The sequence below is a fragment of the Monodelphis domestica genome, chromosome 5 (genome assembly GCF_027887165.1).
Source record: "Monodelphis domestica isolate mMonDom1 chromosome 5, mMonDom1.pri, whole genome shotgun sequence".
Lineage (NCBI taxonomy): Eukaryota > Metazoa > Chordata > Mammalia > Didelphimorphia > Didelphidae > Monodelphis > Monodelphis domestica.
The window spans coordinates 63,068,881-63,096,234 of NC_077231.1; the positions used below are offsets into that span (position 1 = coordinate 63,068,881).

General features: G+C 36.2%; 1 protein-coding gene across 3 annotated transcripts in view; it reads left to right on the top strand.

Moving 5' to 3' along the window:
• TMTC2 (transmembrane O-mannosyltransferase targeting cadherins 2) overlaps positions 1-27,354 on the top strand; it is a 557,542-nt gene that overhangs the window by 189,569 nt on the left and 340,619 nt on the right. For 2 of the 3 annotated variants that reach the window (XM_007503110.3, XM_001364263.4), the window contains one exon: positions 15,603-16,173. The exons of the other annotated variant lie outside the window; for it this stretch is intronic. In XM_007503110.3, coding sequence (XP_007503172.2) covers positions 15,603-16,173 — 571 coding nt within the window. The remainder of the gene's footprint in view (positions 1-15,602; positions 16,174-27,354) is intronic. 3 annotated transcript variants of the gene reach the window in all.

Below are 27,354 nucleotides of genomic sequence, written 5' to 3' on the forward strand. Positions count from 1 at the left end.
TTCATTAGGGGCTCAGACAGAGAAGAAAATGATACTGCTAGTACCATCTTTTACTTGATGACAACACTAGTATCATTACATTAATATTCTTGACTCTTTGATAGCATTGGTTTTATTATTACTCACCCCTCTAGCCCTAACTATTCCTCCTCATCATCACTGACTTGGGAGAATCCTACAATCATTTTACCAATCTACTATTTAGAACAGGTTCGGCGTTCACTAATCCTATCAATACTACCAAACTTTGCCAGTGTTTATTTCTTTTTGTCCTTATTTCTTATTTATTTTTTAAAGTTAGATGTGAAAGTGAAACAAGCATACTCTGACGTCATAGCACAAATCTCTCTAACAAAGCCACTGGGGCAATCCTGTTCTGTGTTTTATTCCTTCAGTAGAAGATAAGCTCCTTAAGGGGAAGCGTTTTTTCATTTTCATTTTTTGAAATCGATGCTCCTCAGTACCCAGCACAGTGCTTTGCACCTTGAAAGGACTTAATGAATGCTTGTTAAAAGGTATTGGATTGGAGTGCTATTAATCCCGGGGTGGTTGTAGCCGAGTGTAGCATAAATAACCAGACTCTTGTACTTTGAACATTCAACATTTGGTGGTTGGAATGTACTCTATCCCGTCCTGGTCCTGTTCAGCATGTGGAGTCCATTAAGCAATATAGGAGCTCAGGTCTCCCATTTAATGTGCTAACACTGCATCTGTTTCAACCCTGATGATAACACCTGGATCAGTTTAGAACTTGTGCAGAGGTTTAAGATGTGGTGTCATTAATTTCTAAAACAACTGTTGATCTTTATAAGTGTGAACCCCTTGGTCTTCCACATTCCAGATGAATCCATCACCATTTGAACACGAGTATACCTGTGTGCTTATAGAAAAGGAAATAAAAAACATGTGCCTTCCACATTAAGGGCTTTCCTTTCATTTTAATTCTCCTGAAGAGTAAGAGTGGCAATGAGAAGGACTCTTTATTATTATTATGATTCTTTCTTTGGAGGGAAGGAAAGAGGTGCCTTTATGGTACAGGATCCTGACCTTTATCAAATTTTCATCTAAAATGAGTTGTTGATTGATGATTTCCCTCTTCTGCTTTTTAAAAACACATGCACATATACGGACAGTCCAATCCATTTGTGATGCCATGAGTAATACGATGAGTTCTCTTGGGAAACCTGGAATAGGCAGGCATTAAAAATTGAAGAAAGTGGATTCTGTTGCTGAGACAGCCAGCCTTATCTCTTTGACTGGCTGGAAGTTAAAGTGCCAATGTTTCTGGAGCTTTGAAAAATTACTTTCCCTAGTGACCTACTACCTTTTAGAGGCAGCACCATTTGGAGTTCCTTTTTTTTACAGTGGTTAATGTCCTTGGAGAGTTATAGCACTGTTATATTCATCCCATCTCTACAGCATGCACCCAGAAAGCATTAAAAGACAGTACTAATGTAGCATTTCAGGCTGCCCAGATCTGATACACTCCTGTAGTCAATGTTTAATGTTACTTTCTCGCTGCTTAAATCAGTGTAATCTTACTTCAGTGACCCTGACATGAAGTGCGGTATTATCTTTCTCCTTCCCCTTCTCCCCAAGGTAGTCAACTATTTGGTTGTTACATTGACTTAGATGAGAAGTCCTTAAGGTTCTTTGTTTCATGTTTCTTTTTGGACATTTGGTCAAGTCTATAGACCGCTTCATAGAATCCTGTTTTCAAATGTATACAATCAAACTTTTAGGATTACAAAGGAAATCAATTCTTTTGAAAAAGTTATCAAGCAATTAAAAGGAAAGTTCACAGACCCTAGGTTAAGAAACCATCCTCTGGAATATGATTCCAAGATGGCAGACCATTGGTGGCCAATTTATATTTCATCTACTTACATCAAGAATATAAAAACACAAATGATTTTTATCAGTGCCATTTATTTTTATTTACAAAGACACAGAATGCTAAACATATATTATTTTTTTCATATTAAGACAAAACTGAAGCACTTGTGAGCTTTGTTAGTCATGTATGAGAATGTGGCAGGAGGAAGGCTACTTCCTAACCCATAGTCCATTCCATATTTTATACATAACTATTTTTTGGTTTGCAGCCAAAAAGGCTTATTTGCAGAGCCTGCTATATCTCTAGTCTGGCGCTGTCACCTTGAGTGCTGCCCCTTGTCTCTGTTTGCTATATATTTTGTTGCTCTCTCTGCTAATTTCCAGGTATCCTCCTTTGTTGCTTGAGATTTTGTTCTCAATCCTTCTTCCAGTTTGTATGTGGTCATTCCCACTTTAGACAAATGACATCATAACTTACTAGGGATATTGTTGTCATTCATTCACTGCATATTCTATGCAACGGAATTGTATTGCAACACATTCTTGTGTTGGTGGATTGGGTCGAATCCCTTTGGTGACTGTATCAAAGGACATTGGCTATATTTTCATGGAATGGGCTGGTGTGGATGGGTTTTGATCTATGTTCTATGAGAGAGCACAACCAAATCTATGACAAAAACAGATCCTTTGAGGGATCCCTTGTGAGGCAAAGATTAGTTAATGAATTTATCTTTATCTTTTTGGGTACAAAGAAAGCAAAATGGGCAATAGGAAATAAAGAACTAGGCTGGATCGATGGCAGTTGGATTAGAAGCCAATGAACTTGGCTTCAGTCACTGGAAAAAAAAAACCTAGATTCTATTATCAAAGGTATGGTTTGTACACACCTATTAAAGCAAGGCATTGATCACAACTTTAATGCATTAATTAAAGAACAGATCATATCAGATTAGTCTCATTTCCTTTTCAGACAGGGTTATTAACTGATAGATAAGGGAATGCTTTAGATATTGTTTAGTCATTTGAAAAATATCTTTCATGTTTTTCTTATGGGCAGAATGGAAGGATGTGGGCTAGGCTAGAGATGTAAAACTATGACTCTCAAAACACCAGATTAAAATGTAACTAGGAAATATTTAACAAAATAAATTAATTATAATGCAAAGTAGATAATATTAATTTGTGGTTTTCTAAATCAATACCCAGCCTGCAGGGCTAGACTATATTAGTTAATTGTAGCTTGAACCTGTTTGAATGACTAGACCCAAAGAATGGTTCAATGTTAACTTGGCCCTGTGCTATTTAACTTTCTTATCAGTGACTTAAATCAGCAATTCTTAACAGGGTGGTCTGGGGACACCTGGGGGAGTCCCTAAAACTTCAAGGTCAAAACTGTTTTCAAAATAATGTTGATATTTTAATTTCTAATGGTGAATTTTGATAGATATCAATTTCAACAATCTGGAAGGGTTCTCAGTAATTTTTAAGACTATAAAGGGCTCCTGAAACCCAAAGTTTGAGAACTGCTGCCTTAGAGAAAGAAACCTAAGATATGCTTATCAGGTGTGTGGATAAAACAAAAGGTGGCAGTGATGGCTAACATGGCAAATGACAGAGCCTTGACCTAACACCTAAAGAAGATCTAAACCAAGGGTTTTTAATTTTCTGCATTATGATATCTTTTGTCATTTGACGAAACCTACAAACTACTTTTCAGAATAATGTTTCTCAACATAATACATAGAATTACCAAAAACCCACTTATATTGATATTATTAATTTTTTAAAGTTTATAAATACTAGGTTGCAAATGCTTGATAGACTTACTACATGTTATTTTAAGCTGGAAAGATGGAAATGGGATATGGATAGGGATTTGATTTGTGCTTTCTCTAGCTACAGAGAACTCCTGGGTGAGGAAACTCCTTCTGCCCAAATATGTACTTGAATATTAATCAATTTGAAGTCATCCTTGAGGGCAAAAAAAAAAAATCTTCTTTCCAAGTGTTAGATGCAGATCAGTAGCTATTTGTCTAAAAAAGATGAAAGGTTTCTTATGGACTCATAAACTCAATATGGATCAGTAATGTGATATTGAAGCCAAAAATACTCATGCAAACCTTGGTTGCATTAAGAGACTCATGGTATCCAGAAAAAGGGAGGTGAGAATCCCATGTTATTTTCTTATGAACAGGTGACATATGAAATATTGCATCCAGTTATGAGTGTCATTTTTTAAGAAAGATATTTACAAGATGGAGAATATTAAGAGGAGGGTAGCAGGAGATGGTGAAGAGCCTCCTACTCATGCCATATGAATAGTAGTGAGGGAACTGGAGATATTTACATGAGATATAGAGGATGTAGTAGAGACATGATAGATATCGTCATCATTGCAACAAATGTACAAAAAAGAGATTTGATTTGTGCTACATGGTGCTTTTGTGCAGAATCAAGAACCATGGTGAAAAATTGCAAAGGGACAGATTTAAAGGGGTTGGGGGAAAATATTTCCATAACAATTAGAATTATCCCAAGTCTAGTGAACTTCTTCACTTCAAGAGTTTGTGGGTTCCCACTCACTGGAGGTCTTTATCATCAAACAAATAATAGACAACTGCATCTTGGAGTTCAATAGTACTCTTTCTATGCAGCCCTTCTTGAAAGCCAGCCAGATTTTAGATAATATCGAAGAAATGAAGCAGTTTTGGGGAGCTTTTATGGAAAAGAGACAAATGATGGGTTAATTTATTACAGGGTTTTATAACTTTGGTCAAAGAATGGAGATGAACAAGAAACATCATAGAACCCTATTCCATTTGAATTGGTAAAATAGAGTTGTCTTTTTCCCCCTTCCTCAGCACTAGGATAAGAGATCTCTGGCTTTTCCTGACAAATTAGAAAGTTGCTGGTGGTTTGAGGACCAAATGTTTCAGTACTCCACATAAGTTCATCTGTGTTAGTTTTAAATTAGAGCATTTTCCTCAGACCAGATCTGTTTTTCATCAGCGTCAGTAGATTGCTGTGTTCAGAAGAACTTTCTGATTTAGCTCTGAGGCTGATTTTATTGTAGAGATGTCTGCGTACCCTGTCATCACAAGCCATTCTGGTGAAACTTCCCATGTTCTGTGTGTGTTGCAGCAATATGTTCAAAGTTTGATCTTTCTCAGATGTGTGTGTGTGTGTGTGTGTACATATATAAAATGTGATCTGTATTTCAGAGCACAAAAGGGATGTGGGCAGGCCAAAATGTTGATGGTTATGGTTTTTTGTTAGGCTTAATAATATACAATTCTAGATCACTTATTAGCTTGTATAGTAACATTTCTTTACTTTAAAAAATTTGATATGTTTTATGAAATTTTTATTTCTAAATATATAATCTCCCTTCCTATCCAGAAAACTATTTTCCATCAAATTAGAGATAAAAATAAAGCAAGTTTGCAAAGTTAGCCAAAATATCAACTAAGTCAGATCACATATATAATACTCTATACTCACAGTTCCTACTTTTCATACAAGAGAGCAAAGTAGATTTTCTCGTGCCTTATTTGTCCTGAAGATTGATCCAGTTTCAAGTTGTTTTTCTTATTTTCATTTACATTGTTGTAAATATGTGTGCATGTTTCTGCATTATTCATCTTGTATCAGTTTATGCATCATCTCATGTTTGCCCATATTCGCCATAGCCACTCATCATTTCTCATAGTGAAGTATTAGTTTTTTTTAATTTCCAGACTATACTTTGTTTAATCGTTTCCTAGGTGATAGGCATGTACTTTGGTCATAAGGATTGTATTTTCACAGGACTGCTGAAGTCTTCTCTTATTTCAGATTTTCTAGGATTCTTTTAGTTAAAAAAATATTTTAAGGTTAAACAATTGGAGGGAAGTAAGAGCAACATTTTGAATCATTTTGCTACTTCAGGGTAAGACCATGAATTTGAAAATACCAATAATTATATGGTTAACATAGTTTTATGTTTTAAGAATTGTCTTAATTTTCTCCCCTGCTCCCTTTCTTTTCCTCTCTGTCTCTGTCTTTCTGCCTCTCATTCTCTCATTTTTCTCTGTCCGTCTGTCTGTCTGTCTGCCTGTCTGTCTCTCTCACTCACACACTCACTCACTCTATTGTAGTTGTAGTTGGAAGTTTATCATGTAGAGAAATAGAGGCAACTTTGCAAAGTGCATGAATTTCAGGTATGTTGACATATTTCTCTGCACATGTTTTACGGAGCCCTCCATTGTGGCGCCATCTGCCTGGCTATTTATGTTTCCTCAACAGGACCAACTATATGGTGTCTGGTAAGAGGAGCCAGACTACTTTGCAGTTCAACCCCTGGAGAGTCCTTTTGTTAAGTCTGATATTCTTTGAGAGACTGTCCTATTGTGTAAGCTGAGAATCTGATCTATCTGGAGCCCAATCTTTATTCATACTATTAATTTAATTCAGTTCTAGAAGAATTAATTTAGTGATTCATGTGTGATTGTTAAGTGATTATTAGGCTAGGCACAGGGGATACAAAGACAATGACTATATGCTCTCTGCCTCAAGGTATTTATTGTCTACTGGAGACTAATTTTTATTTGAAAATTTTCACAGAATACTTCAACACATAGTATATGTTCGTGTTTAGAAAGCTGGCTTGAAAATCAGGAAATCTGGTTTCAAGTTCTGCCTCTGGCATAGTTTAGCTTTGCAATACAGGGTATGTTATTTTACCTTTCAATACCCCCAGGTATTATTGAAGACTATAAGTTACCAAGCAGACATAGAATAGATCAGAAGGAAATTCCCTCATTAGGAGTTCCGCATAATGAATCATAAATCCCATGCTCCCCCTTCCCATCCGTACACAAAAGAAAACAATTTAATAAGTTTATAATAGTTTTCATTATGCCCATTTTAGAGATGAAAAATCCAAGGCTCAGAATGATCAAGTGATTTATGCATAATCACACAGCTATGGTCACAGACAGGATATAAACCCACACCTTCCTTATTTGAAGTCAAGTATTCTTTTCTTCCCATAAACACAAATTACATCATTCATGTGGCATTTGTCAATGAAACAGGTTTGGTGACATTCCAAAAATATCAACAGGAATAATCTTTGGGATTTGTGATCATCCCAATACCTATAGAAAAATAAAGTAGGGAAATAGTGAAAACATTTCTGCATGAAGATGGCAGGGGCACATCATAAATATGTACCTAAAAATAACTTGTTGTCTTTTTGCTTGATTGATCTGGAGGCATTAATCCAATGTAGGTATTTTGTTTGAGATCCAATTCCAGGGAGAGATGGGACGTAGCTGAACAGGTAACTCACATCTCTGAAGAATTTGGCAGGAGTACCACTTCCCCTATTCCATACCTGCTATTTTGAGGGCATGACTGGTTTTTCATGTTCAGAAAATGCTCAGATTCATAACTCCTCTTGGAATTTCAGCCTGTAGTTGTGGTTAAGAGAATCTTTTCGCACTTAATGTTGTGTTATGCATTCCAAATATGACCCATTCTTCAGGATAAGTCACTTCCTATAGTAAACTATTCCCCATGACCTCTCTTGGGAAAACCATGACGTATTTGAGCTCATCTGCCTTTGAATTCATTCAACAAGTTTATGTGAGCTGGTAATTCCTTTAGCTTGAGGATCCCTTACTACATCCTACAGAAATAACCCTTGCCTTGTGCTGTCTCCATACCAAATTTTCCTGTGACTGTGTAACCCATGCAGCACCTAGGAGAGCACCAGGTAACAATTAGGGCCTTTCTTTTTCCTCAAATGCTCATAATTCCACTGAATATCTGATAAAACATGGCCTTTTCAGGAAATTAGTTATTTTTTAGAGTGCCTCTGACAGTGAAAATGCAACTTGTTGCTACTGGTGTCTAAATTCAACTCTGGAAAGCCAAATTTTTTTGTGTGCCCATTTTATTTGGAACTGTGAGTTATTCAATCACAAGAGAAAAAACATGATGGTGAGCCTTACAATATTAAGTAGACATATTGATAAATATAGTCATTATACAACTATATTGCAAATTTAATATAGATGGCAAAGCAATGACAAAAATGTTGAGTATTTTATCAAAGAGGGAGGGGGGAGAGAGAAAGAGAGAGAGAGAACAAGAGAGAGAGAAAGAATGAGAGAGAGAAGAGAGGGATGGGGAAGAAGAGAGGAGAAACAAGCAAGCCAAACAAGGAGAAACAAAACAAGAAAATATATGTGTGTGTGTGTATATATATATTTCTATTATAATAAATAATGCCTTCTCTAGTACAGGGAAGGGAAGTGGAAGGTATCTGGGACTTTTAATGTAACAAAGAAATATCTAAAAAGTTGAAGTTTGGTATATTTCTCTTTGATTAGTAAAAATAAAATCTGATGAATAGGAGATTCTTGTTGTGATTATGGAATCTGGCTTCAGTCTAACTTTTCCAGACATGTTTCTCCCTATCTTTTACATTCTGTCCCAACCAAATTGACTTTTTAGGTACCTACCTATCTACCTACCTGGTAACATGGATCAATCAATAAATTAATCAATAAACGTTTGTTAAGTGCTGACTATGTGCCAGGCAATGTAATCTGGTGTTGAGATTAGAGTCAGAAAAAACTCAAGTTCAAATCCTGCTCTAGACATTTATATATGTTTGACTTTGGGAAGTTACATCTCCTTTCCCAATTTTATTTTCCATATCTCTGAAATGGGGATAAATAAGATGTTTCAATGACCAAATTAAATATATATATATATATATATATATATATATATATATATATATATATATATATATATATATATAAAGTGTTTTCTTACACTAAAGCACTCTGTAAATTCTAGCTCTAAAAATTGAGAGGCATCATAGCAGAGTGGATACAGTGGTTTCCTCAAGTCTAGGAATATCTGTATTTAATTTCTACCCTTGACATAGAATGGTTGTGTGACCTTGGGGAAGTCATTGAACTTTCCAGTGATCTAGGCTGGAGGTGTGAAATATAGGACCAATGACAGAAACACACCTCAGGGCTGGACCAGATTGAAATGTAATGGAGAAATATTTAGCAAAATAAATAAAAATACAAAAAAAGTTTCGCTTTAAAACGAAGTCAACATGCAGCCCTGAGGGATTTCTTTTGTGGATTAGTGGCCACTTAAAAAAAAAGAATTTGAATCTGACATGATTGCTCTAAGCGGTTGTCTGAAGATGATAGCCCAGATGGTAATTCTCTTCCTAATGATTTCATATTATTGGAAATTAGTTTTGTGTATACACATGATACCCCCCTAATAGAATGTAGCCTCCTGGAGGGCAAGGGTTATTTTCCTTTTGTCTTTGTATCCCTAGCAACAAGGGCAGTGCTGGGCACATCAGCCCTTAATAAACACTTGATGAATGAAGGTGTTTGATTGTTGCTTTGAGCACACAAGATAACTGTCACCTAAATCCACTGGCATTTCTCAATTGAATAATTAAAAAATGCCTTTGGTAAATATAATTTGTGATTGGATAAGCTTCTTTGTTAGCTAAAATAACCCACTGCTTAACTGGATTAAAAAGTTAATAATTTTCATTTTCTCTCTGGAATTCAAAGGCTGGCTTGGCAGCAGTAGAAATGATGATGGTAATAACTATACTTAATAATTATGCAACACTTTATCTAGGAAGGTAGAAATGCTTTTTAGACAATCAAGCCCAAACCTCATCTGTTCGTGCTCTGATAATTAATCTTCATTTTCTTCCCAGAAAGAGGAGAGAATGGCAAACATCAGTATACTAGATAATGGGATGCTTAACATTTAATATCATAGACCTGCATGAGATCATGGGAAAAGTCATCTTTCAGTTTTTGTTAATAGTGCAAGAGGAGAATATTGACACATTGAATGACAAAAATCACATGCAAAAGAATTTTTTTAAGGATGAAATATTTGGGCAATAAATATAAAGTTCTATATCTGGCTTAAAAAAAGAATTGCAATAGCATAAGATATTGAAGTCAGGGTTGGACAAAAGTTTGTGTGAAAACTATCTGGGAGTTTTAATGGACCATATGAGTAACAGTGGGATGTTGCATCTTCAGAAAACAAAGCAAAACAAAATTCACAACAAGATATAAATACCTGAGGACCTTATACTCATCTCAAGCTGGAACAAACCTTAGACATTATCTAGTATAAACTGTCCTCTTTCAGTTGTTTTTCAGTCATGTCCAGTTCTTAGTGATTCATTTGGGCTTTTCTTGACAGAGATTCTAGAGTGATTTGCCATTTTGTTCTCCGGCTCATTTTAAAGACGAGGATCTGAAACAAGATGAGTTAAGTGACTGGCTTAGGGTCACACATCAAGGTCTTATTTGAACCCAGGACCTCCCACTTCTCAATCCACTCAACCATCTAGCTGCCTCCAACCAATATACTTTTGCTTTACCACTCTGTTTCAATGGTGAATGAACTCCTCCAAAGGAACACATTTTCATTATCCAGGAATTCTAGAAGCAGTAACTTAATTTCTGTGGAAACATACTAATGTAGGAATTCCAGTTGGGAGGACTTTTGGTATCCCTCTCAGACTGCCTCAGATTTGTTTCTGTTTTCTCTCTCTTCATAGAAGCACACCTTGATTAAAACTCACGTCTAATACTGATGCCTTATGGAGGCATGAAGGAGACCCTCAGTGCTGAATGGTTTTGCCAGCAGTGAGTAACCATTGGCAGCCTCCATTAAGCTGGAAAGGCTTTGAGCCACGTCGTACAGCCTTAGCTAAGTTTGGAGACTCACTACTCATCATGTCGACTTCAGCCCCTCTGAAAAATTTCTTCATCGAGGAGCTACAAACTGCATTGAAGGAGGGCATACCCACACTGATAACCAAAGGTCTAGAGAAGGAAGGACACAGAGTCTCTCTAGTCTAATTCCTTCTTTGTACATCGAGACCCAGAGAGATTAAAGAGCATCTCACAGGTCACACAGGACCTATAAAAGTCCAATGCTCTTCCTACCATGCCTAATAGAATTAAATGCCCTAATTGACAGGTAGTAAATAGAAGAGATGTGTTTGGAATCTGGGTCATCTCAATCCAAAGGCAGTTTTCCAATGCTTTGCTCTGGTCTTTCTGTCAAAGACTCTCCCAGTTCATCATAGAGCCGATACCTGAAACCTTGCCGGTGTGTTCAGTTCTGCAAAAAGTATGTGCTTCATTTTCAGAATAAAACTTTAAAAGTCCCCAAATTTTGTCTTTTTCACTTTGAGCTATGGTTCTTCATTGCAGGCTGGTGTGACTTTAAAGACCATTATAAATGCTTTTAGCATTGAACCTAAAACACAGATAGTCAAGATGGCAGAGCAGGTTTTTTTTTCCACACCATTGATCAGTTTTGCAATAGATTTGGCCTTTGGTGACATGTTCTAAAAGGGAAAAAAAATAACAAGGGGCAGGAGGAATGGGAGACCAAAAATGAGCAAATCTAAGAAAAGGTTACATCCTTCTTAAAGATTTTAGGTGATAAGAATTAAAAACCAAAACCAAAAAATGACTCTGGAGACCAATTCTTTTTGTTTCAAGTGACAGTCTCTCCGTCTTTATTTCCTCTTGAGTGCTGTGGCTAAAATGGTTTATTTTCACATAATTTTCTGCCATTTTTTCATAGTTTCTAGAGTAAGGTTCCCTCTTTTATCCTTAGCCTGGCTGATTGATCAACATTAAGTCACAAAAATAAACCCAGAAATGAAATGAATATTGAAATTCATTTTTGCTTGTCTTTCTCTCACCTACCTAAGAGTGTGATGGCATGCTTCTTTATTATAATTTTGAATCAGTTTATTACACCAGGAGAATTTCCCCTTATATTTATTTGTAATATAGAAAAGGACAAAGTGGAGTGGGTAGAATGCTTGCCTCGGGGCTTATGCTTTCTGGGTTCCAATCCTTTCTCTGATATAGTGACTTGGTGATCCTGGGTAAGTCATTTAAACTCTCAGGTGTATTGTTCAGTTATATCTGAATCTTCATGAATCCAATGGGTTTTCTTGGCCAGTATACTAGAATGGTTTGATATTTACTTCTCCAGCTCATTTTATACATAAGGAAACTAAAGCAAACAGATTAAGTGACTTGCCCCGGGTCACATAGTAAGTATCTGAAGGCAGATTTGAACTCAGGTCTTCCTGGTCCTCTTATCTTCTGTCCCAACTACCTGCCCTCTCAGATACCTATAAAAAACATTGAAGACTAAATTGCAGAGCAGTGCCATTTTTCTTAAGTAGAGGAAGTTTCATCACGGAAAGTTCCCCAACATCAGTGAAATTCCAGGTCCAGTTTGGTCCAAAGATTTGATAAGATAATATGTTTATGTCATTCAAGATGTTTGCCTATATATTTTTAAGTTCTATCAACATAAGTGTTTAAATGAGCCTGAAATTCCTTTCATCACGGGCATATATGTAATCTATAATATTATGCTTAAACTCCAATCAGCACATTTTCTTGCTCATAATAGTATGAATTGACTACAAGCCTGACTGAGCAGTTCATCTTCTCTTTCTGCTTCTTGTATGTTGAAAACTGGCTAGGTATAATAAGTTTTGTATCCTTATTTTATTTTTTTTTCTATTTACACCATTTCCTTTCATAATTTTTATTTCACCAGAAAGATGCTTTCTTGATCTTTGGTACTGGAGATATCCAATATCACTCTTCATATCTTTTAGTCTTCAAATTATCCTCCACTCATTTGCCAAAGCAATCTTCCTCAAATATGTGCCTGTCCTACCTAGTACGCTAGTCAGTGCTAAATAGTGGCTCCCTATTATTATTAGCAGGCACTTAAGTTACTCATTGGATAGAATGTTGGATCTGGTCTCAGGAAGACCCAAGTTCAAATATGTCCTCAGACATTTACTAGCTGTCTAAATGATTCTGAGCAAGTCATTTAGGCATTTAGCCTTCATTTACCTCAGTTTCTTTGTCTGTAAAATATGGATAATAATAGTCTCTACTTCCAAGGCATATTATGAAGATTAAATGGTGTTATATTCGTAAGATTCCTTACAAATATTAAAATACTTTATAAATGTTGCTTCTGACAGGGATGATAAATGCATCTAGAATTTAAAAAAATGGGCATTTTATGACCTTTACACCCTGTCATACTCTAGTTTTGCAAGTTTGTGATATGTGTTTCCCTTTCATGAATTCTGTGGTCCTTCCAAAGTGTCTATAGCTTTACACTGACCATCCCCCTCTTCAACTCTTGTTTTTTAAATACTTCGGTTTCCACCAAAATTCTTCTCTAGCACCATCTTGTACATGAAATCATCCCAATGCTTCCAGCTAATCATGTCCCCCCCCCCCCCCCCATCATCTTGTATTTATTTTGCATTGGTGGGACATATTCTTTCATCCCCTTTCCTTTCATCCCCACATAGAATGGGAGTTCCTCAAGGACAGGGGCTATTTCATCTTTGTCTTTGAATTTCCAGTGCCTTCTCTGGCACAAAGTAGATGCTTGATTGATTGATAGTAGTTCTTCCTGATTGGTGTCTTGATTGATTTATAAGAGTTCCAAGTTCTGGGTAGCCATGACCCATTGGGATCACATCTATCTAGGTTCACTCCTGTAAATCAACAGTTAATAAAATTCAAGTCTTGGAGTCATCTCTTTGCATCTTGTGATGCTGAGCTAATGACTGGAAGCACTCTGGTTTCTGGAGAAATGATCTGGTCCTTAGCCATTTTAGAAATGTCAATCCCCTGATGTGTGCCATGCCCCCAACTACCATCGCTGTACTAGGTGAGCTGTCAATCTCTCGGCAGATTGCTTTGTCTTCGAGCTGCCTGCAGCCCTAGCTTCAAATGTGTACATGATGGATATTATGTAGATGCTGTTCCCTGATGTCAGTGATATTCATACTAATGCCTGAATTAATGCTTTGGTGCAAAGGCCAGTGAGGGTTTCATCCTGGTCTTGCCTGAAGATCAGTCGTCTCTGACAATGCTGTTTGGCAGTTTGTCAGTTTCTGTATTTCTTTTAAATTTTAATTATAACCTATCAAGTCTTAAGCGATTACTCCTGGGTTAGACTCTGATGAATGTCATTGCAGGGTGTTTTAATTTAATGGATCCCAAATAACATCTGTTTCTAATGTTTTAAAAGCCAATTTATATGGAAATTCATTTAACACAAAGTCAATACATACAGACTTGTAACTCTTCTATTCTGCAGAGAAAAAAAATCAAAACTCAAAGTCAAACTATTAAAATATGGTATGCAGTCAATTAACTTACTGTTATTCAAAAACGTGTTTTCAGCAAGTCTATTGTCCCTTCCCAAAGTGCCGCAACCAATTATAAGCATCCGGAATGTTTTAATCCTTTGGAGAAAATTCAGCTGATAGAGGACTTTGGAAAAATAGATAGGATTGGCCCTAGGTAAATGGAATTTACTGTAGAGCACCAATGCCTGTTGCTTTATGCCCTGCCACCTTGAACCTGCTCATCTCGGTGCCTGTATGCTATCCCTCTGTCTTTCAGAATGGCTCCTTTTGAAATAGGTAGCCTTATATAGACAGGGGTCTATATACATAAAAGAATGACAAAAACTTTAGCAACATTTATGTTTTACTCAAACCCTGGTAAGGCTCAATTACCAGAAGGTTTCAAAATCCATTCCCTTTCTGTTGTCTTAGGATGCAATGACTGCATTCATGCCTAAACCCAATTGGGAAGCAAACAAATGATCTTTGGTTTGGCACCATCCATGATAAGTGTTTGCTAGGGCAATGCCTACTGTGTGCGCTGCATTAAATCCAGAGCTAACAGGAAAGCAGGAAAAACATTAGGCAGTCCTTGTCTTACAGCACCTCCAAGCATAGTTGGGGAGATGAATACATACACTTATGGAGCATTCATGTAACTAGGAAAATGTCCAAATGAGACACGAAGGCAGAAAGAGCGTTAGGACATCATAAGGGAGAGGTCACTGTGGGTTGGAGTGGTCAAGAAAGGCAGGTGGTAGAACTCTAGCTAAATCATTAAAGGATGAAAATAGTTGAAGAGGAAAGTAGCGGGGAGAACTTCCCACCCTGTCCTCCCCATATCCCCATAGTGGTGATATTCTTTCTATCCTCCCATCCATAGGAATCTTTACTCACCATTGGGTTTCTTTCTTTATTCTTTTAGTTTTAATCTTTCCCCTTCCTAATTTTTTGGGGGATGGTGGGGAGAAATAGATAAATCAATTCAAATAAAGATAGATTTCAAATCAGAGGACCTGGGTTCAGATCCCTCCTATTGAGATTTTCTTGGGAAAGTCATTCATATCTCTGGCTCTCAATTTGTGCAAAATGGAGGTTTTGGATTAGAAGATCACCAGAAGATCACCATTCTTCTATGATAAGGTATAAGCAAATGATAAGATTTGATATTTTTCTACTTTAGGGGAAATCACATTTCAGTGTGGAATAATATACCCTTAATGAAAGGAATAAATCATGAAATATCAGTTATCATTAATCCCTAGGGGAAGAGTATCTTGGGAGATTTTGTGGTACCTCTAAAATTAGACAACATAGGTTTTGAGAAGCCACCTTTGTTTATATTCATCCTATATAGCCACAGTCCTGCTAAATGAGAAATCATGTCATATAGCTCATAGCATTGGAACTAAGAGAATGATGTAACAATATCACTGCATTTTTTCCTCTTAAAATGTATTTTATTTTTAATTCTATTTTAAAAAATAATTTTGTTTTTTAGCCGAGCTATCAAGACTAATCAGGATCTTCTCCCAGAAACGCCATGGACCCACATATTCTACAATGATTTTTGGGGGACTCTTCTTACCCATAGTGGCAGCCACAAGTCCTATAGGCCACTCTGTACCCTTTCTTTCCGTTTCAATCACGCCATTGGAGGCTTGAACCCTTGGAGCTACCATCTTGTCAATGTTCTGCTGCATGCAGCAGTCACCGGCCTCTTCACTAGCTTCTCCAAGATCCTCCTTGGTGATGGACACTGGACCTTCTTTGCTGGCCTCATGTTCGCTTCCCACCCAATTCACACTGAAGCAGTGGCGGGCATCGTGGGCAGGGCCGACGTGGGAGCCAGCTTCTTCTTCCTGCTCTCTTTGCTGTGTTACGTGAAGCACTGCTCCACGAGAGGCTCCACGTCGGGCACCTGGGGCTGGTTCCTCGGGACAGGACTCTGTGCTGGATGCAGTATGTTGTGGAAGGAGCAAGGAGTGACTGTGCTGGCCGTGTCAGCGGTTTATGATGTCTTTGTCTTTCACAAACTGAAAATGGACCAGATCTTACCTTCTATTTACAAAGTAAGTGAGCGCCGGCTCTTGGGGCATTGACTTATGGAGGGATGTAATTGATTGGTCATCTACCAGATTAGGAATGGGCATATCTGGAGCTCTTCAAATGGGATGTAAAAAAAAATTACTAAAGATTTCTCTTTTATATCATCCCAGAACTTTTGATAGGAGTCTCAGTTTTATTCAGTAATTGCTTTAATTTTGTTCTGTTGACCTCAATTTTACTCACTTATTTCTTTGACTTGGATTAGGAAATCCACCTGTTTTTATTCATCTTATGGTGAACATATTTTATATTTATTTAGTCTTTAAAGGGGCTAAACAAATCTGGAATGTTGTTATACATTTATCCTATTATAAATACAAACTGAGGGTTTATGACTTCTCATTTGCCTCCAAATGGAAACATAATTTAATATTAAATGGAGTCTGACCTGAAATATTCCCTGGTTGTGTGACCCTGGGTAAGTCACTTAACCCCCATTGTCTAGTTTTTACTGCTCTTCTGCCCTGGAACTAATACACAGTATTGATTATAAGATGGAAAGTAGGGGTTTAAAAAAAAAGATATCTGCTAAATCACAGGTTGTATTTTGCACTAATAGAGGACATTTTCACACTGTTAATCCCTCATAATGAAAAAGTCCAATATTCAAGGCCCCCTCCTCAATCCTCTTCTTTTATCATAAAAAATCACAATGAAGGCACTTACCAGTCATAAATATTGGGAATACTTCTATAACATCTGGTCAGGGGAAGACTCCATCCTTTTCCTGCTAGAGAACTAGATCTGGATCCCCTCTTTTGTGTTTTGTCTCTTCCCTTAGACTGTAAGCTCCCTGAGGGCAGGGAATGTTTTCCTTTTCTCTAACTGTATCTCCAGCACTTAGCAAAATGCCTGATACATAGTAGGTGCTTAGTAAATATTTATTGGATTGAATTAGATTCTATTGCTCTGGTGGGCTTAATGAATATTAAGTAGATGCTGAATCCTGATAGTTGTGGACCTCCCATGAATGTTTCAGGTACTGCTCAATTGTAAAAGCCAGTTATGGATCAACACTTTAAGGTTTTAAAATTGTTTTTTATATCTATGATCCAATTTGAATCACAACAACTGAGTGACATAACCCAATTCCAGATTACAGAATTTGAGGATAATGATCCTCATAATATCCAAGATTCTATAATAAATGTCCAAGGTCGAATTCCAATTGAAGTTTTCCTGAATCTAAGTTTGGTAGTGGGACAGGATGGCACCAGATGGTTGGAATAATGGCCCTAGAGTTAAGAAAACCAAAGTTTCCCTCTGTCTAGGGACACCTTCTGGGTATGGGACTCTAGGTAAATCACCTAATCTGGGCAACTCTTCCCAGGTTCCCTGGGCTACTCTGTAGCACGCAAAGTTATAGGTGAGTTGCTGATGGTCTCTGTTATTAGTTTACAAGTATGGACAAAGCAAAACATGATTCTCCTTTTTCTTAGCTCTGGTCACAAAGAATGGGAAGTTGTGATTGAAAGTACCTGTATTTATTAGCTTAAATTAGTAATAGCTTACATTTCCCTTTCTTTTTTCCCAAGATACCTTCAAATAAAGTATGGCTTCATAAGTCTTGTGAGTCTTTGGCTACCATGCTAACTCTGACCTTACATGTTGAATAATTTGCTCTAAAGGTGCAGGAGAATTTGGCCAAGCACTCAGACCAGAATAAATTCTCCTTTGCCCTGAATTTCAGTACGGTCTGACATTTGGCAGATGTTTTCAAACTCTAGTCATGTTTTAGGTAAACTTACTCCACCCCCTTCCCACCCTCCATGGAGACCAGAATAGGGATTTATGGTTCTGGAAGAATGCCCTGAGAAAGCTGGCATTTGATTGGTATTGGGGAAGCTTTCTTTCCTGCCCAAATTTTGAGGTTCATTTGAAAGTGAAATGGGAAAAAAAATCAAAAAGGAAGAAAGGAATTGGAGGGGGAAAACCTGATGTGTTTAATGCTTTAAAAAAAAAATCAAAATTGCTAATTTTTCCACCTACCAGGTACAATAATCACTTATATGTTCCTGCTCTGTGGGGAAGCATTACCTTTTTAGCTGGAGCTCAAATATCAAGTATTTTTTAATGAAGTTATTTGGTGATTTCCATGAAATGCTGAGACTTTATAAGAAAACCCTGGCTGAAACACAAGGACTATAAACAACATCTTTTGTAATACCACATCTTAATTTTAAATCTGTCTTATGAATAGATTCTAGGAGAGATTTCTTTTTCTCCTTTCAACTACTATCACCAGGAAACTGAACAGCCATTATGTGTATGGGGCTTTGGGCTTGATTCTGAGGATGCGGAGAGGTCTAAGGCATGCCCTACAGGAGCATTGCAGGTAAATGGAGGAGATAGGATCAAGGTGGAGAGGCAAATGGATAGGTATCTAAGGTAACATATGGTAACTAGCAGATGAGAGGTAGGAAAAACCACAACAGTTCAGATACAGATGTTGCTGTCTAAGAAGAAATTTGTTCCGCTAAAATTCTGGTTTAACAACTGGCAACTTAGGAATTGAATTTGATGAATGCTACTTTTACATTTATAATATTTACACTGACTATAGAAGAGTCTCCAGTTATGGAAAAACCATTTCCTTTAGAGATAATGGTGATTCTAAGGATAATAATAATGACAAGGATAATGACTGTAATTATCATTGTAATAATGGCAAAGATTTCTATTGTTTTTCAAGACTCACAAACCCTGAAAAACTAACTATAGGAATCCTGTGAGGTACTTACTATTGTTATTTTCATTTTAAAAATGAAGAAACATATTGAGAGTGGTTTAAAAGACTTGCTCAGGTTAATGATAAAAAGAGCAATTTTTCCATACTTCTAAGTCAACTATCTATCCTGTAGATCACCTAGATGCTTAGAAATGGATTCCATAGGTCTTTGACATAAATTAGGAAGTTGTAGCAGTTAAGGGCTGCTAGGTGGCATAATGGACAGAAAACAGAGCCCAAAATCAGGAAGTCTCCTCTTTGTGAGTTCAAATCTGAACTCAAACATTTCTAGCTATGTAATCCTGGGTAAGTCACTTAATCTTGTTTGCCTCAGTTTCTTTCTCTGTAAAATGAGCTGGAAAAGAAAATGGCAAACTCCTCTAATATCTTTGCCAAGAAAACCCAAATGGGGTCATGAAGAGTCAGATATGACTGAAAAATGACTGAACTACAACAGCAGTGAAGGAGGAACTAGCAACTAGTCCTAGTGTCATGGACAGAACACTTAACTGGGCATTTGGAAATTTGAAATTGATGTCAACTAGCTGCGTGAGTTTTAACTTCAGATTCTTAACTACCTTGTGTGTATAATAAATTGAGGTGAGCTAGATGATTCCTATATATCCTTGCAGCTCTAATATCTTGTAATTCTTGCTGCTTACACATATGGATTAGTATTTACTCTACTGGGTTATAGGATTCTGTTTATGTTGCATATAAAAGTCTAGAGAGTCTTTTTCCATAAGTTAATCACATGGTCTCTTTTAGTCTCATAGAAATGAAATTTTAAATTCTGTTTCTTTTACATAATTCATGCCACACAGAAATTGTAAGAGACCTTCTTTAAAACACAGGCATGAAAAGCAATCACCTCTGTTACACACCCAATAGTCACCAAGTTTTTGCTTTAAGATTTCCAAGGTGGAGTGTGGGAAGGAGCACACCATCTCACAACAGAGCCTATTCTATTGCTAGATCCTTTTTTTTCCTCCATTCACTCAGTACCATTTTTAAGCATTTACTGTGTGCTAGACATTTTGTTAAATCCTGCTGACATAAAGACAAGATGAAACAGTTCCTGCCCTCAAGAAACTTGACTTCCATTAAAATCGTAATTGAAAGCCTTTCCTTCCCTCAAGATTGTTATCTACCTCTCTACATCTTCCAAGTTTCTGGGCTAAGCATTAAGCTTATATATATATATATATATAGTTATATATATATTTATATATATAGTTATATATAGTTATATAGTTATATATATATATAGTTATATATATATACATATATATAGTTATATATATAAGCTAAACAATAAGCATTAAAGTTCATTATTTTCCATTGTGTTACAACACAGAAGATACAAATGCACACAGAGAAAAATAATCCCTGTCCTCAAAGAGGTTACATTTTAATGTGAGATGGCAACACAGCACAAAGGGAACGATGTATTGGGGGACTGTTTTAAATGGTCAACAGTTTGGAAGCACCAGTATCTACGAGAGCTTTGTAGTTTTTCTTTCCCACTTTAATCCATGCATAAGGTTCTGGCTTTTGTGTAGATATGGAATTTATTGTTAGTGAATCACTCTGCTGCAGACTTTTCCCATTTTCTCTCTTCCACAACATTATAACTGAAAAGTTGGGGTGTTGGGGAAAGAGATACCTTGTAGGGGGCAGCATGGTAGTTAAGTCTAAAAAATAAGGGATGGCTGTTCTAGGACCCCTCTTTAAAATGGAGGTTTCTAGAAAAATTCAAGAATGGGAGAAACAGCACACTGTAAAATCTGTTTTTCCCTCCACACGACAATCCTTTAAAAACCAATAACTTTTAAATTTCATCTCCAGGTGAAATATCCCCATTTCTTTTAATCTTTACTTGAATTTAGAGGCTGATCTGTGCTTTCTATCTTTCTCTGTAAATTCCTCAGCTTATCAACGTCATTCCTAAAACATTACACTTAAAGGTGGCCACCCTCCATCTGATCTGAGTAAAGGAGAGTACAGTGGAATTAGCACTTCCTTAGCCTTTAATATTATATCTTTTAAAAAGTAATCTGATATCAAATTAGTTCCTTTGTTTTGGGGTGAGATCTTACCACAGCCCACTAATATTGAGTCCATAGTCTAGAGATTCTCTCCCCCATCTTTTTCAGGGAAAATATTGTCTAGTCGTGCCTTCTCAATGTTGTGCCAGGGACAGTTAGATGGCTCAGTGGATAGAGAGCTAATCCTGGAGATGGGAAGACCTAGATTCAAATCTCGCTTCAGATATTTCCTAGATGTGGGACCCTGGGCAAATCATTTAACCTCAATTGCCTAACCTTTTCCACTCTCCTGTCTTAGAACCAATACTTAGCATCAATTCTAAGACAAGGTTAAGGGTCTGAAAAATTAATTTTAAAAAATCTTGTACCAGAAAACTGATTTTAAAAAATAACAAGTTATTCACTTGGTCTTTTTATTTTTATGGGATCAGGGAAGGAGACAGGAGCTGTGATTTCTGTACCTTAATACAGAGAAGTTTTCTCAGTTACTGAGATCATAGCTTAGATAGAATGATAGACACTGTCAGTATTGGTCAAAGGCAGGACCTGAAATACAGGTGTCCTTGCTCTGAGTCTGACTCTAGTTACTTCTATCATCCTATTTCTCAGATCATTTCCATATTCTTCTTTATTTCACTTTCTTTCAAATGACTATATGCTTTTAGGTGACTAGAAATATCTGCTCTTATCATTTTTCTTCCTCATTAACCTGACTTCTTCTCTGCTTATTCATGTCTGCCCCTTTTCTCTGAAACTTTTCCACTTTCTGAATTGGAGGAAATTCCTGATGAACCAACCCACTTCACATTTCCTAGGGAAATTTTATAGGGAATTTCCATATCCAGTTAAATTTGTACGGTTCAGAGAGATTAAAAGCAGGGCTAAAAGAAGGATATCAATAAGAGGAAATGGAGAGGCAGCTTCTTCTATTCCTTCAATGATCAGCTCTATCCAGATAACTCTTAGGTTTATATATTCAGCCCTAACTAAGTTCCAGGCTTGTCACCTACTGCCTTTGGACATCTCAGACTCAGAGTGTTCAAACTAGAATTCAATAGCTTTTCTCTCAATGGCTTCTATCTCTTGAACCTCTCTATTCCTATCAATGGGACCACCATTGTTGTAATCTTTCTGGCTCACAAACCTGGTGTCATTCTCAGTTCTGTGCTGGGACTCACATATATAATCTTCTGCCAAATCCAGCTTCTCTCTCTCTCCCCATCTTTCTTTCTCTTCCTCCTTTCCTCTCTCTCTCTCTCTCTCTCTCTCTCTCTCTCTCTCTCTCTCTCTCTCTCTCTCTCTCGTCCTCTTTCTCCCTCTTCTCTCCCTCCCCCTCTATACATACATATACATATATATACACACTATGTATCTTATATATAAAATATATATGTTTAGATCTATACATTTATAGCTACTGAATGTCTGTGATAGACATTAATAACTAGATAAAGATCTTTATATCTATCCATATCTATCACAGTCTTTCCTCTTCTTGATTCATATGGCTGTCAACCTAGATTCTCATCATCTCAAGCTCTGACTGTCCCAATAGCATGCTTATTGTTCTCTCTGACTCACATCTCTCTCCCTTCTAGGCAATCCTGCTAAAATAATTTTCTTAAAGTATAGATCTAACTACATAACACTCCTTTTCAACCAACTCCTTACAGTAGTCAGGATGAAAGAAGAAATGCTTCATTTGGTCTTTACTTTCCTCTTTTTTGCAAACCGTCCTCTTCCTACCTTTTCATTCTTCTCATACTATTCCCCTCTAACAAACTCTGTGATCTACTTTTAGTATTCTTCACATACCCCTGGAATGTGCTGGGGGGATTGTGTTTTTTTACATCATTGGGTTAAAAGTCTTTTGAAAGACCTTTTCAATCCTAGGAAAATGAATCATAACATTTGGATATATTATCATTTAGCTCTTTGCTTTAGTTATCTTTGTTTCTAGACACAACCAACTTCTCTATTCCTATTAAAGCCAATATAATCCCTTTATAAGTGATAATAATATTTATATACTATTTTATGGCTTACAATGCTTTATACATATCTTAAATTGATTTTTCCCTAAAATATGAGATTTGGTGCTATCATTATCCCCATTGTACAGGTGAGGAAACGGAAGCAGAAAGAAGTTAAGCAATTTATCCAGGGACATCACTATTATGTTTTGGAACTTAATTTGAACTCACATTTTTCTGACTCCAGTGCTCCGTGCATGATGGCATCACCTAGCTGCTTAAATACAGTTGGGTTTCCCAATGGTTAAATTAGCTGTGGAGAACATGGAAGACTGAAGGATTCCAGCCAGACCCAAGCCCTCACATTTCCCCTCAAGCTTAATTAGAGCTCTCAATGTACTTAGGTCAATGATGACTGACTTTCCCACAGTTCTCATTTAAAACTTCTTTTACAGTAGTTTTGAAATTTCCCCCCTTGTAGAAATTCTAGTTTTTAAAATCTCATTGTGTCCTATAGATTCTTCGGGATGATAAACTCAAATGAACCCAAGATTTCACTGATATGGTAACTCCAGGGATCAATATTACAACCCATCTCTGCCTAACTATCCAATATGTCGGTTGTCTAGCCCCTGCGTCAAATAATCTGTATCTCCCAGGACCTGTCGTTTAAAAGACTGAAAATCCCGCAATGAAAAAGTCAATTTGTCATGTAAAGTAATGTATAGTGAGTGACCTGAGAAGTCACAGAATGCAGACATGTATGATTAATTTATTATATAACATATAATAATATATTTTAAAATACTACTAGTGTGTGGGGAGATGTACATGGGGAGTAACACAGACGTGATTTCTCTGGTATGAGAAAGTTCCTCCCATTGATGGAGACCAGCAATTGTCCTACAACTGATATAGAAAAATGTTCTTGCTGTTTCTTGCCCAAGGCTCCATGACTAATCTGTGAGGGAAGTGATTGTTAAACTTTAGACTTCTAGTTTTTGAGTGTGATTGTCTTTTTACCCAACCATGCTGTTTTTCACCATCAAAGATGGTGCTTGTGGCTTGTTTGTTTAGAGAAATCATAGCAAATGGAGCTCCGGTATTAGAATAAAAAAGACTCACCTTCCTGAGTTCAGATTTGACCTACTACCCTCACTAGTTGTATGTGACCTGAGCAAGTCATTTAAATCTATTTACCTCAATTTCCTCACCTGTTAAGTGAACTGGGGAAGGAAAGGGCAAATCACTCCAATATCTTTGCTAAGAAAACTCTAAATTGGGGGTATAGAAAGAGTCAGACATAACTGAAAAATGACGGAAACATAAGAATTCTAAGATGGGGAAACTCCTACTAAGGCAGCTCTGCACATTTTCTGTGACTTATTGCTTCCTAGAGTTATCTAATATACTGCAATATTAAAGTATCATGCAAGAAGGAAAAAAAAAAGGTCAAAAGCACTGATATAGGACGTACTATGTTCCATACATTGGATTAAGCCTGGTCAGAATGTATAAGAAATGGGTTATCAAAGATAATCAAACAGAATTAGTTATAATTTTTTTTTAAAGTAGGATTTTCCTTGAAGAACTACATGAATTATTAATACATATATTATCTAATTTATGATATTTTATTATATTTAATTTGCTATATATTATAATTTTTATAGGAGCTCATACCAATTTGAGCAAAAAAAGATTAATAAAGGCACCCATTCATTTTTCTGGATATATATATATATGTATATATATATTGTTTTGAAAAACTGAGAACATTTATATTTGCCATTTCCCCCTTCAAATATGTCTCACTCCTTCCCCTACCTGAAAAGCCATTCTTTCTAAGAAAGAATGGGATAGGAAAATGGTAGAAAAAATGGAGGTCAGAAAACTAAGCAACATATTTACTGGTTATAACAATAGAAATTTTTTTTCCCATGCCCATCTCTGTCCTCTCTCTGCAAAGGAGAGGCACATTTTCTCCTCTTTGTGGCCATGATGGATCATTATAATTATTCAGTGTTCACTTTCTTGCCTTTAGTTTAGTTTTATCTCTTTTCCCCCTCTTCTCTATTTTCTGACTTCATTATGTCTATTGCCTTTGGCTTTTTGGTTACTTCACTTTGCATCAGTCTATTTACACGTCTTCCCAGACTTCTTTGTATTCTTCACTCTCATTGTTTTTTATGGCATGCTAATATTGCATTACATCCTTGTGCTAAAATAGGTTTAGTCATTCTGAAATGGGTGAATAACTAGTATAGAGCTTTGTTGTTGTTGTTTTAAGTGTTTAGCTATTCAAGCAAAAGGATCTATATGGAATCACACCTTTTCCTATAAATACTATCATAAAATTTGAAGTTTAGTCTTGGGGTATGGGGATTAGAGAAGACAGTGTCAGAAAGAGATGGGAAAATGATCTTCTTTCACACGAATATTTACCACTTTTTAGTGTGCCTTAAATTGCTTTCGCTTGCTCTAGTTTTTAAATGGAGAGGAAAGAGGGGGGAAAAGTAAATCTTAAATGCACTTAGGCCAGCCTAGCAAATAAATACTCCACTTTTATCAGCCCACAAATGTTTTTACAAGTCTTCCTTGACCCCAGGAGGTACACAGGTAATAAAATAAGTGAAATCAGCATTCTTCATTATTCACCCAACATCAATCATTGTTTGCCGGGGGGCTATTCCAAAGCCCTATTTAACATCTGTTAACAGTTTTATTATGAAAATATCTTTTTTTCTTTATTAGCCTCATAATCACTTATTCAATTACAGGTAAAAAAGAAAATTTCAAAGCCACAGAACACTTTTCACATTAGCTCAAGGTAAAGCTTGCAGAAAATGAACCGATCTCATTTTCAGGGTTTGAGGGATTTTTCCAAAGAATGGTCTGTATTTTGCTACAGGGTTCTGCCGGGTTGTGTATTTTCCTTGCATGCTCCTTTTAATAATAATTAATAAATTAATAATTAATAAAATTAAATTGTGCAGGTAACATCACAGAGAAACTAAATGAAGGAATGAGGGACAGAGAGTGAAGAAGAATTACTGCCTCACTAAATTAGTCATCTCTAGAAATAGACTCCCTTAGGATTGCTAAGGAAGATGTGGATAATGGAAGCTGTCTACAATGAAGAAAGTTTACTTTTGCCTTTAGTATTACATGAGTTTTATTCTGTATTAGACTTCAGAGATCCTTTATTCCTATTAGTCTAAGAAATTATTTATAATTGACTAAATTCTTGGATTTATCATACATTTTGAATGGTTGGGGAGATGGGTTTTCCTTTACCTCTGAATATTTTATGGCTTATAGTCTTCATTCTTGTATGTTAGAAAGCTCCAAGTGTTTGAGAGATGCTCTAAAATAATTTCTGTTTTGAATGAATGTGCTGCTAGCTTTTCTAGATGGTATGTAGATAGTATATTATAGCCTATCCCTTTCTAAAATCCAGTACTTCTCATTGCTGATTATTCCATAAAAGGGTGGTATTTTTGTGCATTTTTACTTTTCTACACTCAACAAAATTTCCATGCCACTTAAGGTCACATCCGAGAGCTCTAAATGGCTTTATTGTTTTGTGTTTCCTCAGCTTACCGTGGTTGTTCAGCTCCACATATTAGCAAGAACTGAACTTTTTTATAGTTTTTTTAAAAGAATCATCATTTTGAATTTTAAAACGAATGCACTATCAAATTCCCTAATGATGACCACAAGATTACAAGTTGACATTTTTGTTTGTTTGTTTTTTTGGTGATGTTGTGCCATTATATTTGATGATGTTGACTATTACCTAGTAATTCTGTATTTTCAAGGTAAGTCATATAGAGGCTTGGTAATTATTTTTAATTTATTGTTTTTAATGCCTTTTGCTTTTTTATCACATTAATTTCCCAGTAAACTTCCTCCCTATTCAATGAAGAAAAATAATTCAACAAAATTGACTAACAAAGTTGCTATTTTTGATAGTCTAATCACTCATTAAATCTTCCTAGGAATTTTGTATATTCAAAATAAATATTTAGCTTAGTTTATAGAGTCTAAGAGCACTACAATACAATTGTATCCATATTGCTACTTACATAGGGAAATAACTATCAAAATAACAATGTTTTAATATTCACTCTGAAGTAGATTAAGCAAAAAAAAATGTTTGAAGAATGATTTAAAGGAATGAACATTCTCAGATACAAGTACTTTTCCCAGTGTTAAATTCCCATCATTCATTATGCCAATGATGTTCAGTTACTGTTTACTTAAGGTTCTCTAACCAGGATTTATCACTTTTACCTTTTCTTGAAGACTTTCTGAACTTAAGGTTCCCTTAATTATGTGTCTAAATATTACTTTCTTGAAGGCCAAAGGAATGAGTTGCCTCTTACTGATTAT